Source organism: Ursus arctos, unplaced genomic scaffold (assembly GCF_023065955.2).
Source record: "Ursus arctos isolate Adak ecotype North America unplaced genomic scaffold, UrsArc2.0 scaffold_7, whole genome shotgun sequence".
In the NCBI taxonomy this organism is placed as follows: domain Eukaryota; kingdom Metazoa; phylum Chordata; class Mammalia; order Carnivora; family Ursidae; genus Ursus; species Ursus arctos.
The window spans coordinates 7,236,436-7,251,956 of record NW_026623089.1 but is presented as its reverse complement, the minus strand read 5'-3'; the positions used below and the strand labels follow the sequence as shown (position 1 = coordinate 7,251,956).

General features: G+C 62.3%; 1 protein-coding gene across 1 annotated transcript in view; it reads left to right on the top strand.

Moving 5' to 3' along the window:
- The window catches only part of LHPP (phospholysine phosphohistidine inorganic pyrophosphate phosphatase), a 125,560-nt gene extending 112,865 nt beyond the window's left edge, over window positions 1-12,695 (top strand). The window contains exon 7 of the mRNA XM_026494345.4: window positions 11,900-12,695. Within this exon, the coding sequence (XP_026350130.1) occupies window positions 11,900-11,996 (97 nt within the window). The 3' untranslated portion in view covers window positions 11,997-12,695. The remainder of the gene's footprint in view (window positions 1-11,899) is intronic.
- The last annotated feature ends 2,826 nt before the right edge of the window (window positions 12,696-15,521 follow it).

Genomic DNA, 15,521 nt, shown 5'->3' with positions numbered 1-15,521 from the left:
CCGTTCTGGGTGGGGGGGTGGTGCGTGCTGCTCGTACTGGCTCGTGACGCTGAGCCCCTCTCCGCGTGCGCAGTGGCCGGCGTAGACCCAGCGTGTGAAGTGCCGATTTTAAGCCTGCGTAGGTGTAACACGAGCTGAGTATGGAGAGGCTGGCAGGTCAGAGGTCCCACGTGGGTCCCTGGAAGACCCTGGGGTTCATGAAACCACATCTCTGAGGTCAGCTTATACTTGCCCAGCGCTGGACCCTAAGCAGCACCCGGGGAGGGGCGGCCTGGCTCCTCAGTGTGGGGCACCCTGACTTAGACTTTGCTCGCAGGCTAACAGACCAGAGTTGGGGGCGAGCCTTGCTCTTCCTGACCCATCCTGAGCCTCTGGCTTCATGTATCCAGGGGGCATGTTGGAACCCCCTCCCAGAGTAGCTTGACGAAGGGCCAGCATGGGGCCCCATCACAGCAACCTTCCGTCAACAACGAGGTCCCCTGGCCCGGCCACCGGGCTCTGTTATAGTGGTGGAAATGACGCCAGGCCTTCAATGAGCGGGATTCCATGACCCCTTCCGCCCCCGGGGTGGGAGGGCACCACTGCCCTGCACCCTCCCTCTCTCCCGGACCACCTCACAAGAGCCCAGAGCTCGGTGTGCAAGCCCAGGCTTGCTGGGCTAGCCAGGGGGTCTCCCTGACCTCCTGTGGTCCGGCCTCCAAAGAGAGGGGGTGTGGTGGCTTTCTGGGGGAGGCTGGGAGTGAGCGCCCTGCCCTGTGCTCCCGAGAGCCTGGGTGGGAGTGCATGCAGCTCTCGGGGTGATGTGGCCGTTGGAGAGCATATCGCAAGGGGCTGGGCTGGCTTGTTTCAACTAAACACACACCAGGTGTTCAGCATGTTTTTATCAAAATACTCTGAACAGCTGTCAGGGGTTCCTCTGCGGGAGGCCAGATGCCCAGCCCCCGGGGGGCCCGTCCCTCTGCCAAAGCGAGCCTTTTAGGGGAGGCCCTGCCTGCTCGCCCAGCCCGCCTGGCTGCTGGTGGGGTCTAGACCGTGCTGCGGGAACTTCAGCCAGGTTGGGGAGGCAGAGAGGTTCAGGCACTGGCTCGGTGACCCGGGCAGACCACCCACCCTCTCTGAGCCTCCATTTTGCCAGCCATAAAATGGGGGCAGGAGCACCTAGGTCTTGGGTCGCTGTGGAAACCAAAGGAGCTAAACTGTGCAAGGCCCCTTGCCAAGTCCCCGGAGGGAGACGGCTCTCAGTGACCGTCACTGTTAGAATGACATGATGAATAGTGCATCCTGTTGGCTTGGAGAAGTGGGCCCCAAGGGCAGGCTTGGGGGGCATAGGCTAGGTCAGCAACTCCGCAGTGGCTGCGCCCCCCCAAAGGAGTCCACAGTGGCCGCTTGCCACCTGTCCCCAGGCGCAGCCACATGGGGCATCGGCCACCACTGGTCATGCTCAGCACCCGCCAAGCAAGACCATCGTGCTCGTCCCTGGCAGCCTGGCTGGGTTCTGTCACGAGTCCCTTGGGGAAAGCCCCCCTGAGATAGTTGGCCCTCAGGACCCACCGCCTTCGCCAAAGATGGCACCTGCTCCCCAGACATGGGTCCAAGGTAAGCTTCCCAGGAGCAGCTGTGGACCTTGCCCCCCTGACCCCGGCAGAGGGGGCCCTTGAGGGCTCTTATCCACCCCGGTGGTTCCACCCAGATCGCACATCTGCTGCGGGCCACACCCTGTGCCAGCTGCATCGTCTCACACGCTCCACCACAGCCCTGGGGGGGGGGTCCCCGGGGGGGTCCCCTCAGCCGCACCCACAGACCAGAGGCTCTGAGCAGTGAGGTGTCTGCCCAGGGTCACACGGGTCAGGGCCAGCCCAGGGCCAACCTGCGCGCCGGGACAGTGGGAGGGCCACACGCACTCTGGCAGCCCCAGCCCCGCCCCGGCGCCTGCCCGGTCCCCGCCTGAGTGGGCAGCCTGAGTCCCGCATGTGGTTGTCATTAGGGGCCCCTAGGGTCAGGCCTCCGGTGCTCTCTGGGAACAAAATGGGGGAAGAAAAGAGAAACGGGCCGTGGTGTTTGGACAACCTGTGGGAGCCACGGGGGTGTGTGAAGGCTTACTGCTCATGCTTGACTTGTGGTGCCCCAGGGGTGCCCTGCTGCTCTGTAGACAGAGCTCCCCACTCTGGGGTACTCTCACCATGACAGTGCCAGGCCTCCGTTCTGGAACGTCCCAACTGGATTCCCTCGGCCTGTGTCCCAGAGACTTGCAGGTGTCCATTCAGGTGCTAGAACGGGTCCTGGAGACCAAGGGGGGGGGTCCTTTGATCTGGGCCTTGCGGGGGGAACCGGGTATGTGAGGGTGGCAGTGGCATGGGCAGTTTGGGGGAGCCACGGAGTTGCAGAGGAGAGGAGGAGAAGTGGAGGGTGGTTGGCGGACTCCAGGGCCATCTCCTGGCCACGTTAGGGAGGATCCGTGGTGGCGGGGACCACTGGGGCCCACCCCTCCGCTTCTGTGCAGACCTCGGCGTCTGTGTGCTCCCGCCGCCAGCCCCCGCACCTGTGGCTCAGCTCAGGGCTGTCCTCGGGAGCCCGCTTTGTCTGCGGCAGAGAGCTTGCTTCTCAGGGTTGAGCTAGACTGGCCACACAGGGTTGCCCGGGCTGGGTGTTGGCCCTGGTGTGGGTGGCATTTTCGTACTTCTGACTGTCTGGGTTGGGGGTGAGTGTTCTCCAGAAGATTCTCTGTGGCCCAACACTGCCACCCAGACTGGGGGGAGCTCAGATGCGTGGGGGACTCAGCAGTGGGACTTCCTCAAGGGAGAGCCCTGGGCCCTAGACCCTGTCCTTCTGCCCTTTACCCCTCAGCTATAGGATGGACTCGCTCACACCTAGATTCCTAGGATGGCTCGGGCTCAGAAGGAGCGAGATGCCTTGGGCATGACACACAGCCCCCGGGTAGTCAGAAGGAAGGAGGCCCCCTGCTTGTCTGCTCAAACAGTCGGCTGACTGTCCCTGTCTCTGGCAGTCCCAAGGCCTGATGCCAGGAGTATGAGACCACCATGGGCTTGCCCCTGACCTCAGGGGGTCTGCAGTCTGGGGGGACATCACACAGGTAACCAGCCACTTGCTGTGGAGTGTTGGGCGCTCTGGTGTGATCAACACAGGGGCCATGGAGCCCAGAGCAGGCGCCTAACTGAGGTGAGGGCTAGGGCGAGGGCTTCAGGGAAGGCTTCCTGGAGGAGGTTACTTGTTCCTTGGGAAATGAGTCCCAGATAGCCAACACTCTAGGGCAGGGTGGCAAATTCAGATGCCCACAGGGGCAGGCAGGTAATGCAGCGGAGTGGACAAGGCCCGGTCTGAGAGCCGGGAGACACTGGAGAGTGGGGAGCATGACAGACTCAAAGCTGCTCGCCCCACTCAGGGGAGCGGCCGCCACGCTGCCTCAGCTCCTTTCCGCCTATGGAATGCCGGCGCGTTGTTACAAGATCCTCCCGATGTTCGAGAGAAGCCAGATTTCCAGCTTCTGGTGGGCCCAGGCCGACATGTCCACAGGCCACCGGCTTGTGACTCCAGCCTCACTGCGTGTATGAACTGAGCAAAGGCTGGTGTGGGTGCTCCAGCCGGACCTGGGGGTTCTAGGGACCTCTTTGGTCCGTGTGAGGGAGCCTCTACCCCACCCCCACCCCGTGCCTGCGGGTGACGTGCCCCGAGAGCCGCGCAGGAAGCAGCTGGCGCCGGGGCCTGGGTTCGCTTGACAAGGCACCACCAGGCCGAAGCAGACCGTAAACAGGCCCGTTTCCTCCCTGTGGACAGAGTGGCCCTGAGGCGGGGGGTCCACGGCCCCCACTGCCCTCTGCCTGGCACCCCCATGGTGGTGACTGCGAGGCCCAGCGGAGAAGGTGTTCCAGCGCCTTCTCGGCTCTTCCGGGTGTGCCCAGCCGTAGGGGAGGCCGTGCGCAGCGTGAACTGTGCCTTTTCTTTCGTTTTCCTCGTGGGTCTTCCCCAGACACTGTGCTGTCCCCACCGCAGTTGTTGAAGCTGGGGGACACCTCCTGGGGCCCACCGCTGTCCTGGGGCTAATCCGGAGGCCTCTCAGTCTGGCCGGAGGTCGACCAGCACATCGGTGATCCCCAGATGCAGAATATGTCCTGTGTGCTAAGGGAAGAATCTCGAAAATGAGCCCGGGTTTAAATTTTCCAGAAAGCCAGATACATGAGGGGTAAGGCCCAGCTCTGCCCTTCACTGCTTGCGGCTTTGGGCGCGTGCCTTCCCCTCATACATCCGTGTCGTCATTTCTAGAACAGCAAGTCGTGGTGCCCACCTCACAGGCCCTTGTGCGGGGTACGTGGGAGACTGTCCTCAGAGGCACCTGCAACAGAGGTGGGGCCGGCCCACGTGGGGGCCCTCATCCTTGGGGTGTAGCATCTGGGAATGTGGCATTGCCCAAGCCAGGCGAGTTCTGGTTGCATTCCGGGGCCTGCCTGCTGGCCGGGTGGGAGCTCTAGTCCCTCTAGTCCCTCAGTTTCCCCACCAGGGCTCAGAGCCCCTGAGATTGGTCCAACAAGTGCCTCCTTCAGCTGGGAGAGACTCCCTGGTCCTTCCCAGCTGGAAGGTGGGTCAGCTGGGGTGGAGTTCTGGGCCCTGGGCTGCCACCCACCTGAACGAAAAGGGTGTCTGGTTAGCCCTGCCCTGCCCCTCTCCCCAGCTCCCCTCCATGTCCAGATGAGGGTTGGACCCTCGGGAGACCACAGGGCCTGACTTGGTGTGACGTCTCCCCCTCTTTGGGGGCACCCCCAGTCCAGCACAGTCTACAGGGCTTATGCAGGGGGTGTGTGTCTCCCAGGTGCTGGGCATGGGACCCCGCCCTCCCTTGACAAGCAGAGGTGGAGGGAAGGGGAGACAGCCAGCCTGCGGGCCCCTGCCACCTCCCCCATTGATGTCAGGCCCTGAGGGGACCTGGTACCTCCTCCCGGTCCCTCCCTCCACTGTCAGTTCCCTGAGGGGCCTGATCACCCAGGGTACAAGATGGGTGGTGGGAGGAAGGTGGCATGCGCATGTCGCCCCAGGCACACGTCTGTTCTCTGCGTGGCGGGCACCGTGAGGGAGGGTTACCTGTTGCCTCTGCCCCACCCCTTCCCATTATAGGCGAGCAGATGGCCAGACGAGGGGAGGCCCAGGTGCCCACCAGGGATGGGAGCCATGGGGTGCGGTCACCTCCCCCAGCGGGGCTCTGACCCCAACAGAGGTCCCAGCTAGCAGAACTGTGTCCCCATTTCCTTTCCTGGCCTGGTCTCTGTGGGCCTCAGGAGGGCCCAGGGCAAGTCGTCTTTCAGGCCTGGGTTTTTCTCTCGGTGTGTTTCCCCCACATGATTTTCAAGCAGATCCAGAAGTCCCTGTCTACACGAGCTGGTTCGACAAGGGCAGGACCTGGGGGCTCCAGGCTGGCTTGTCCCAGGCCTCCAGCCAAGCTGGGCCTAGAAAGGCGAGGCTGAGGACAAGCGGTGGAGGACACAGGCCTGAGGGCTGAGTGAGGACGGGGACCTAAGGCTGCAGCCCATGACTGCCGGGCCCCTGGCTCTTGTGTCCGTGGTGACCTCCTCGTCAGCAAGGACCAGGTCAGAGCCTCTTGTGAAGCCGGGGCCCAGCAGACCTCGGCCAGATGAAGACACTGGCTCGAGGAAAGGGGCTTCTGCAGTGGTTTCTCTGCCAGCAGAGGACCCAGAGTTTTCCCTGGGGTGCCCTAAGTCTGGGCCAATCCCACCCACCCCACCTCTGGAACCCAGGTCCCGTGCTGGCCCAGGGGACCGAGGGGTAGAGCAGCCATCTGAGACCTGAGGCTGACTGCCCTCCCGGCCACCACACTGCCAGGTCACTGACCCTCTGTCACCTGCCAGCAGCCAGCCCGGGTCGGGGGGTTGCTGGCAGCCCCTCGGGTTCCCAACCAGCTGCTGCTCTGCCAGGCGGCATCCTGGGCCAGCAGGTGGACGGTTTGAAGCGTTGGCGGGAGGCCGCGCCCCGGCCCCTGGGTCTTGGACTCCTGAGGCTTAGATGAAAAGGTGCCCTTGGCCCAGGCTTGTCACCTCTGGCCCCGTGAACTGAGACCCTCTGTCCTTTCTTCCGACTTCGTCAGCACAGCCGGCTTGGCGTCACTCTCTGAGGCCAGTGCCCAGTTCCCTGAATTCACTTGGCTGGCCTGCCCCCCAGCGCCTGGCTCTTCCAGAACAATCAGGGGCAAGGACGTGTGCCCCTCCCCATGCGGGCAGTGGCCTCCAGGCTGGGGAGCCTCTGTCGTGTCCCTGCAGTCACTGGAGCTGGGGAGGAGGCGCTGGCCCCTCGGGGGGGCCCTGGGGAAGCAGGCGGGCATGGAGATGGGGCATCTGGCCGCCATTTCTCTTTGGCTGCTACAAAGACCGTCCCTGTAAAGCTGTGCTGGCCAGTGCACAGATCAGCCTTGTTCTCGGCCTCCGTCCTTCCCTCCTTCCCTCTGCTCACGGGGCGCGAGGGGGAGGAATAGCTAATGACAGGCGGCGCCCTGCCCGGGTGGGGGCCTTTGTTCATTCACGCGACGGCGGGCACTTCCTGGGTGCCTGCTCTGGGCCCGGCCTGCGTGGGCGACCACCGATGGCAGGAGGCAGCCCAGGTCAGCAGAGGACCTTCCAGAATGGCTTGGGGTGGGGTGGTGGGAGCACATGCGGCGTGCTCGGAAAAGAGGGAGCAGCGGGCCCTGCGGGATCGAGGTGGAGGTGGGAACGAGTGAGTGAGGTCTTGAAGGGTGAATAGGAGTTTGAAGTCGGAGCAGGATTGACGGGCCTTCCTGGACAGTGTAGACAGAGGTGTGGGAGAGCAGGGTATGCCTGAAGAGCCGTGGGCCCTGGACGCGGGCTGGCTGGTGGGGGGACGGAGGGCCCCTGTGAGGAGGGGCTTGTCTCCTCTGCCGACAGCCGGGCCGGGCATCGGGCTGCAGGGTGAGCACCCGCGTTTACACAGGCCGGGGTGGGAGCAGACGAGCATTTGGGGAAGCTGCTCTGACCCCCCACTGGATCTGGGCCCAGCCAGAGACACCCGAATGCCACCCCGGGAGCCCCGGAGAGCAGAGGAATACACTGGGCCTCTGCCTCCCTCTGCGGGCCGCGTGCTCTCCATGGTTAGGGTGACGTCCACAGGGACTCAGGTTTCCACGCCAGCCTCTGGAGGGCGGTGAGGGCATTGCGGGGAAGGGGGGGGTGGTGTCCAGACTTCGTGTCCCTTTTTCTGGAAGCTTCCCTGGCCCCGCTGCTCCCCTTTACATGCCCTCAGAGCTCTTGCCCTATGAGCCGGGAGGGCAGAGGGCAGGATGGGGTGGGGGGCACCAGGTGGTTCTGTTGTAACTGTGCTCTGTTCTCAGGGCAGCCTTGAGAGCCGGGTTATGTGCCCACTGTACAGACGAGGACATGAGGCTCGGGGAGGTAAAGAGAACAGTGGGCCCTGGGGAGGGGCAGTGCTGCAGCCCCGCAGGGACCCCATGAGGTGCAGGGAAAGGGGGCCTCCCGGAGTCACAGAAGGGCAAGGGGGTGACCAGGATACATGGGGCCTAGAGCAGGGCCACTGAGACTGCCCACTCTGCCCGGGAGACTCTGGTGTGCTTCCGCCTCTCCCACCCTGCCCCAACTTCGTGCCCATCTCGGTCTTTCTCGCCTCCTTCCCTTCACCCCCTCTCTGTCACCCTCCCCCGTGTCGCTGTCCCCAACCCCCCACCCACCCACCCCAGGCTCTCTCACACCTTCTTTGTTTTACTTTCCTCCCTCTCTCTCTACCTCTCTCTGACTCAGTTTCTCCTTCCTCCCCTCCCTTCCTCTGTGTGTGTGCATCTGTCTGGGTTCCTTTGTCCCGTCTGTCCCACAATCCCATCCCGCTGTCACTGCCTGGCTGCACTCTTCAGCCCTCCGTCCCCCCCACGTCCTGCTCAAGCTCCAAGGGGTCTCTCAACCCCTTTCTTCCTCACCCTGTCTGCTCTGTTCCCATTGCAGAGGGCACGTCTTTGCTGGGTCTCCTGGTTTGGCCCCCGTAGTGCGGCATCTCTGAGGCCCTGCAGGGTCCAGGCCACTGGCCAGCACGGAGCGGGGCCCTCTCCTGCCAGTCCGCTGTCGGACCGAGCATAGGTGCTTCGGGGCGGCCCCCGCCCCAGTCCCCTCCTGGTACCCCGGCTCCCGAGCCACGGCCCACGGCAGCATCACATAATTAAGACATAAAAGTCTGTGATTTCCTCTGTGTGTTGGCAAACACCGGCCGGCTGCTAATGCAATCCTTTCTTTTAATGGATTCTTGAATTTAAGTGATATGTAATTAAACATAATTAGCCGGGTCCGCGTTCGGCTAGGTGCCGTATGCCGAGGGAGGCTGGCGAGCAGCTCACTATGGAGCACCTGCTTCCTGGGCGGATCTCTTGTTCCCACTCAGGGGCGAGTTCATCTGACTGAATGGTAAGCCTGGCCCAGGGGCCCGGGGCAGGGGTCTGAGGAGGGGAGCCCCGGGCCAGCCACCCAGGGACTTGGACCATGAGCCGGGTGGGGTTTGCTCTAAGAAGTTTGGTTCCTTTGAGCCATCACGCTGACCTCGCTGTTTGGGGGGAAAGCTGGGAATGCCACAGGAGCTGGGGTTGGGGCACAGAGCAGGGGCCGGGGAGTCAGCACCTGCACAGGCCCGACCTGAAGCCTGCCTGGCTATCCCACTGGCCCCGACAACCCCCTCATAGCCGAAGGGCTGGGACACCCCCACCTCGGCGAGTGGGGCTTTGGAGCAGCCCCTGGACCCCAGGGATAGCTGAGGGAGGCCCCAAGGAGCACCCCCAGGGTGCCGCAAGACTCAGGCCCCATGCACACAGGCCGGGCAAGAGGGGAGACCAGGGGTCTGGCAGCAGGGGCGTGGTGATGCCTGGCCAGGTGCCTGGCTTCCTGCCAGCCACTCCCTGCAGGCACCTGGCGCTGTGTCCTCATAGGCGCAGGGACTGCTGGGACTTCCGGCCGTCGGGACATCCCCCCGGGGTCCTGGTCCTCTCACTCCAATGCCCATGGGTCCACACACAGTCCCCCTCTTTGTCTTCCCTGTACCCCATATATTGAGGTCTGTCTCCCCACCAGCCTGTGTGCCCAGGGCAGGGCCCAAGGCCGGGCCACCACTCCATCTCCCTGCCGGCCCCACCCCGGCACACAGCGTGCTCCCCGATGGCATCCGGGTTCTCTGTAATCAAGGTAATGGTACTGAACCCCTATACCTGCTCCTCGCCGGAGCCCACACATGCATCCTCTTACTACCTTTGTGTAGAGACAGGGATGCCAAGGTGTCAGGTGCTTGCCCAAGGTCACATGGTGGGTAGACGGTGGAGCCACGCTTATCCTCAAGGCACAGATGGGGAAACTGAGGCAGTTCGCCAGGGTTGGGTTTACTGCCTGTTCGGGTTCTCTGTCTCCGTCTCTCTCAGAGGGCCCCTCCTGCCTGCCTACATGCCCTCTTTGCTGAGCCTTGGGGTCAGAGCTGCGCAGAGGAGACTCCCCTCCCCTCCCCGCCCTGGGGCCTGAGTGATGGGCGCGTGTCAGTCTGCACACTCTGGAGTCAGCAGCGCCCACCGGAGGCTTCTGCACACCGGGAGGGCCTGAGTGGGGAGTGTAGGCTTTCCAAGGATGAAGAACGCCCTGCAGGAAGGGCTGTCCACAGAAGCCCTGGGCAGCCGGGAGGCATGAGCGCTATGCTGGGTGGACGAAAATGGAGATGCCTGTGGATGGCAGGTGCCCCAGAACCAGAGAAGCTGGTTGAGGCTCTGTGAGCTGAATATTGCATATTCTTTTCTTTTTACAGCAGCTTGCGGGCTGTACAAAAGCAGGCTGCAGGCAGGGTTTGGCCCAGGGCCCCAGAGACCAGCTGCAGTGACGGGAAATAGATACCTTGTGCTTGTCAGATTACACGTGACTTTGTTACATACCCGTATGTGTATATATATAGAGAGTACCCTAAAACTGAACAGTGTGATGCATTTTCCCCTATGTACCCCACCCCTGTAACTGCCACCGAGGTGAAGATCTAGAACGTTGCCTGCACCCCCGATCACGTTCCCCCAAGAAGGAACCATCTTCTGGCCTCTGCACTGTAGAGACCAGTTGTGCCCGTTCCTGAACTTGGCATAAATGGGTCACCCAGCCAGGGTTCCTTGAGCCTGGCTTCTTCGGCCTGTCCTGATGTCTGGGGGACCCACCCACGCCACAGCGCAGAGAGTAATTCCCTCTGAGTAGGCTTGTCGCGGCGTTCTCACACCGCAGTGTTTCTCCGTCCCGTTGACATCTGTGCAGTTTCCCCCGTGTGCTGTTATCGCTAAAGCTGCTTGGAACATTCTAGCACATGTCTTTTGGTGAACATGTTAATACATTTTTGTTGTGTGCGTACCTGGGAGTGAAATTGGTGGGTCACAAGTAGGTGCCAACACACGATTTCCTAAAGTGGCCACACCATATATAACCTTTTGATAGTGACAAGTACGTGTTTCAGCGCGGCTGTGGGATAACATATCTTAAATTCCCATGGTCACCGGCTTGTGTCTGTGATGGCGAGAGTGAAACAATCCCTTAAAATACCTGCACCGACATGAGAGCTATTCTTGCTCGAGTTGCGGACCCAGTGGGTGGCAGTGAAGGTCCCCAGGCACTCAGCCCCTTGTGTTGTCGCCAAGGCTCTTGGTTTGGGGCCTCAGTCATCAGGGTTGTGCTTCATCCCCATGCTAGGGCTGCCTCTGGGAACAGGCCACCGGGCTGATTCTTTAAAACAAAAGGTGGGTTCCCTTGCCCTAAAAGGACAACCATTTTAGGGTAAAGTGCTTTGCAAAAACCAAACCCTTCAATAGGGACAACTTGGCTTTGAGGATGCTATCGGAACCAGTGTCAGCCACTTCCTTCCGAGCCAAGCTTCCGAGGTGGTGGCCTGGCTGCTGGGAAGGCACGGTTTCATGCTTTCCCAGGGAGCTGGGGTCAGACCTCAGGGTAACCTGAGTAGCTGGTCCTCAGCAGTGTGAGGTTGCAGGGGGTGCCCCCCCAAACTCCAGCTCATGAGCAGTGGGGAGGGGTCTTCTGGTCACCAGGGCATGAGTCTCCAGCTCACAGCGCCCAGGCTGCAACAGCCCTGGGGTCGAGATCCCAGCCCTTCCCAAAAGGGCTGAAGACTTTTTTGGGATGTCCCTAAGAGCACCCCCCCCCCCAGGTCCTTCCTGTGGCCAGGACTCCAGCCCTGTTATAGTTCCCCTCCCACATGCTCACCGGGACCCCACTCTATCTCAGGACTCAGTCCACAGCCTCTCCTCCAGGAGCCCCTACGTTGGGGTCCCCGGGGATGCCACATGGGCCCTGTAGGTGTTTGCATTTATGGCATGGTCTCACTTCCCTTGTGCTCAGCCTTCAGCTAGACCTCAGGAAATATCTGGGGTTTTGGTAGGTTCTAGCCCCCCAAACCCAGCCAGCCAGAGAGCTGCTTTGCCAGGAACCCCCCTCTATCGTGTGGGAGTGACCTCAGAGGACAGGGGCCGGTTGGCATGTGGACCCCTGGGGTTTGGACAAGAAGGTGCTCAGAGCAGGGTCAAGCTCATGGCCCTGCTATCAAGAGTATGACATTTCTGCTGACAGCACGGACGGAGCAGGGCCAGGGGTCGCTCCACTGCGGGGCTCTGAGCAGGCTTTGGATGGAAGGGGTTGCAGAGGTGACCAGGTGGAGAGAATGGGGGGGGGGCGTGTGTGCCCTGACTGGGGGTGGCTGAGACGGGGAACGGGAGGAGGGGGGGCATCCGGTAACTGGGCGTGGAAGGACTTGGAGGTTTCCTGAGGGCCGGCCAGGCCTGTGCTAGACGTGTGGAGAGAGAGGCTTCGGAGGGGTCATGGACAGTCTAACCTGTGGCCCTGCTCTCCAGACCCAGCGACGAGCAGCATCCGGAAGTGAAGGCTGACGGGTACGTGGACAACCTGGCAGAGGCCGTGGACCTGCTGCTGCAGCACGCGACCAAGTGACGAGCCCTGGGGGGCAGCCCCCAGCCTCGCGCCACCCCTGCCCCGGCACCTGGACTGCCTCGGCCCTCGGCCCCAGGGGGACAGGCCAGAGGTGCCAGCAGGCACCCTGCTTGCCTCTGCTTCCCCCCTGGCCTCCTGGGGAGCTGTTCCTCCTGGGATGACCTACTCCCCTCCCCCACCGCACCCAGTGAAGTCGGAGTGGGGGACAGACCCCTCGGTGCCTCTACGCAAGGAGAACCCTTGTCTCTGGGAACACCCTCCAGCCACACCTGGTCCTGTCAGCATCCCAGCTAACTGGACTGAGGGACATTTACCCCCTGCCCCTCCATCAAACATTCTGCACCTTTGATGGAGGAGCCTGGAGAAGGCGGGGGGCTTCCCGCACCATCCCTGCAGCCCAGAGCTGAGCCAGCCTCCCTGGGACTGCCCAGCAACCCCTGCCTGCCTCCTGGCCCCTACCCAGGGTCAGAGTGGCCACTTGGCACCCCCCGCTTCCTACCCCAAAAGTCACCTTGGAGCCCGAGGCAGCTCTGGGGGACACTGAAGACCGCTGTCCTTCAGAGCAGGAATTGTAACCGTGGGGTCAAGGCTGCAGGCCCAGAGGGTGCTTGCTTCCGGGCCCTGACTCGGTAGACTTGAATGTGTCATGCCCAGTGTCTGCAGGGGCAACTACTGGTTTAATAAACTGCCCTGACCCGACTCGGGCTTTGACTCAGAGTTTGACGCCTGGAGGGTCTGGGGGGCAGGGGGTGGGGCCCCGGCGCTGGCCTGATGCCGCCTCGCGCTTGAGCCACGGCACAGCAGACGGCCAGGGCCCCAGACCCCCGAACTGCCCCATCCCCTCCAGGAGAACGGAGGCCCTAAGGGGCCAGCAGGCTGCCCTCGGCCCCAGCGGGGACACGCAGACCGGGGCAATGTTGGCCGCTCTCACGGGCCGCCCCTCACCTGGTGGTGAGCCACAGGCTTCCAGAATTCACCGAGCCTGGGTTTCGGGTTTCAGAATCAGTCAGCTGAACAGATCCCTTGGTTGCTCTGTTTCTCCTCAAATCAGCCCAGAAGTCCCTGATGAGTCCTGGGTGACAACTGCCCGAGAGGAGCCCTGGGTCCTCAGGGTTTCCCCTGAGTGGAGGCAGGAGATAAAAGGCTGGACCCCGAGCCCCGAGTCACCCCGGCAGCGGAGCCCAGGGCCCGCAGGGGCTGTGCTGTCCCCCAGGCGGCCCGGCCACCATTAAATCAGGATTAAGAGGAACCAGTGGCCAAGTCTTTTCATCAAGAGGAGAGGCCACCGGCGGGGCTGGTGTCCGTGGCGGGCGAGGGAGGAGGGGTGTTGGGCCTCTGAGCCGGGAAATATGCAGGTCGCCTGGCCCATTGATGGAGACCCCTCATTACGGCGTGTTAGGGGATCTGCGGGCCCACGGCGGGCTGGGCTCCCAGCGCTTGGAGGGTGGCATCAAGGAGACGGGCTGGCCATGTTCCGGTCAGTTCGTCCTGCGGGGCCTTGGTTTCCTCTTTTTCTTTCATGGGCTGCCCTCGCTTGCTGTCCCGGCTGGAGCTGTGGCCAGGGTGGCACCCCCTCTGGCGGCGGGAGGCTGCTGTTCTCTGTCCGCAGACCAGCTGCTGCCCAGGACAGGGGACAGCTCTGGGGGGCGCAGATGTCTGCTGTCTGGCTGGAAAACGTGCCGGCCCCAGGCTGTGGCTTCAGTGAAGTGGACGTCCACTCTCCCCATTTTATGGAGAAGGAGATGGAGGTGTGGACAGAGGACTGGCCCACGGGCTGACAGTTGGGAAGGGCAGAGCTGAGACTCAGACCAGTGTCTGACCCCACATCCCATGTCTTTTCTAGTCCCTCCTACAGTCCTGTGGGGGTGGCATGTGGTGCCCGGTGGCTGTGACTTTCTTGGTGAGCCTGCACACTGGTGTCTTCCCTCTGGAGACAAAATGTTCTTGGGGACTGAGCTCCATTCAGCCCTAGCATGGGGGGCGCTCTCTATAAGCCTCAGCTGCCTTAACTGTAAAGGGGTCCTCCTTTCCTGAACAGGCATGCACAGAGCCCTGCGGGGGACGAGGATGCCCTGTCACCTGGCTGGGGATGACGACCCCTGTCCCGCTGCCACTCGGGGTGCTGGTGCTGCCCGGAAGGGAGAAGGACCTCCCTCACCTCTGGCTCCTTCCAGCCACCCGCAGTCCACCTGCCGCAGACCCTCCTTCCCAGCAGGTGGGAGCAGTTCTCAAGCCACAGACTGACGAAGCCGTTGGCTGTGGGTGGGGCTGAAGTTCAGGGCCGCCAGTGGCCTAATTACCTGTTTGCAGTCAGGAGATACCCCAGACCTGCCACTAAGAAATGGACCCTTTGAGCCCAGGGAACAGGCCAGGTTGGCTCCGTGTGCCCTTTCGGCAGAGCCCTGGAGTGAGGCCGCCGCCTGGGCCCGGCCATGCTGCCCAGCAGGACATTCCAGGCTCTGGGGACCACTAGCCCACCCACTTCTGGGAGGGGGAGGGGCGGCTGGGGTGCAGAGGGGAGGACAGTCTTGCAGGGTCACCTCTTTGGGGGCACAAGGGCTTCACCTACCCCCAGACCTTCCAGCACAAGCATCCACGTGGTATGGGTCCGAGGCTGCCTAGGCCACCTGTGAAAACCAGATTCCACCCGGATTAATCCAGCAAGAGCCTTTCTGTCTCACCTCACTTCCAAGTCCAGGGCTGGCTGGATCCGGATCCCAAGGAATTCCCAGGTGACCCTGAGGCAGGGCAGTGGCAGCCCCATCCACACGCCCCCAAGAGAGAAAGGAGGCAGCGTGGCTCCGGGAGGACGGGAGAACGTGACCGGAGGCTGGGAGCAGGGCCGGCAGTCCGAGCCTCAACACCAGGCACACACACCCGCCACGGGCCCTGGGCAACTTCGGTGCTCCTCTCCTCCAGACTGGGGGGAATAAGTCCCTTCCAAAGGCCTGGGCCTTCCTGTGGGGCCAGCCCTGCTCTTCTCAGGTGGAAAGGGCCGCAGAGGTGGGGACACAGGGAGGGACACACGTGCCTGCCTCCTGGGGGCTCGTGGTGCCCCCCCACCTTGGCGTGATTATCCCAAGGGCCTCTCCCTTTCTCTCGCTCAAAAGTTTCCCATTTAGATGGTAAACATATCGGTATAAAAAGAAACCAAGAAATGGGGCGCCTGGGTGGCACAGCGGTTAAGTGTCTGCCTTCGGCTCAGGGCGTGATCCCGGCGTTCTGGGATTGAGCCCCGCATCGGGCTCCTTCGCTGGGAGCCTGCTTCTTCCTCTCCCACTCCCCCCGCTTGTGTTCCCTCTCTCGCTGGCTGTCTCTATCTCTGTCAAATAAATAAATAAAATCTTAAAAAAAAAAAAAAAAACAAAAGTCACTCAGAGTCTGATCTCTGTTACTATTTAGGGGCGTTTCCTTTCGGCCTTCTTTCCAGGAGAAGAGAAATGTTCTTAACACACTCCGGGTTGTCCAAGTTGGCTGTGGTGCTGGGGGTTTGGGGCACTGAATCTTGTGCCCCGCAGGTGTTTC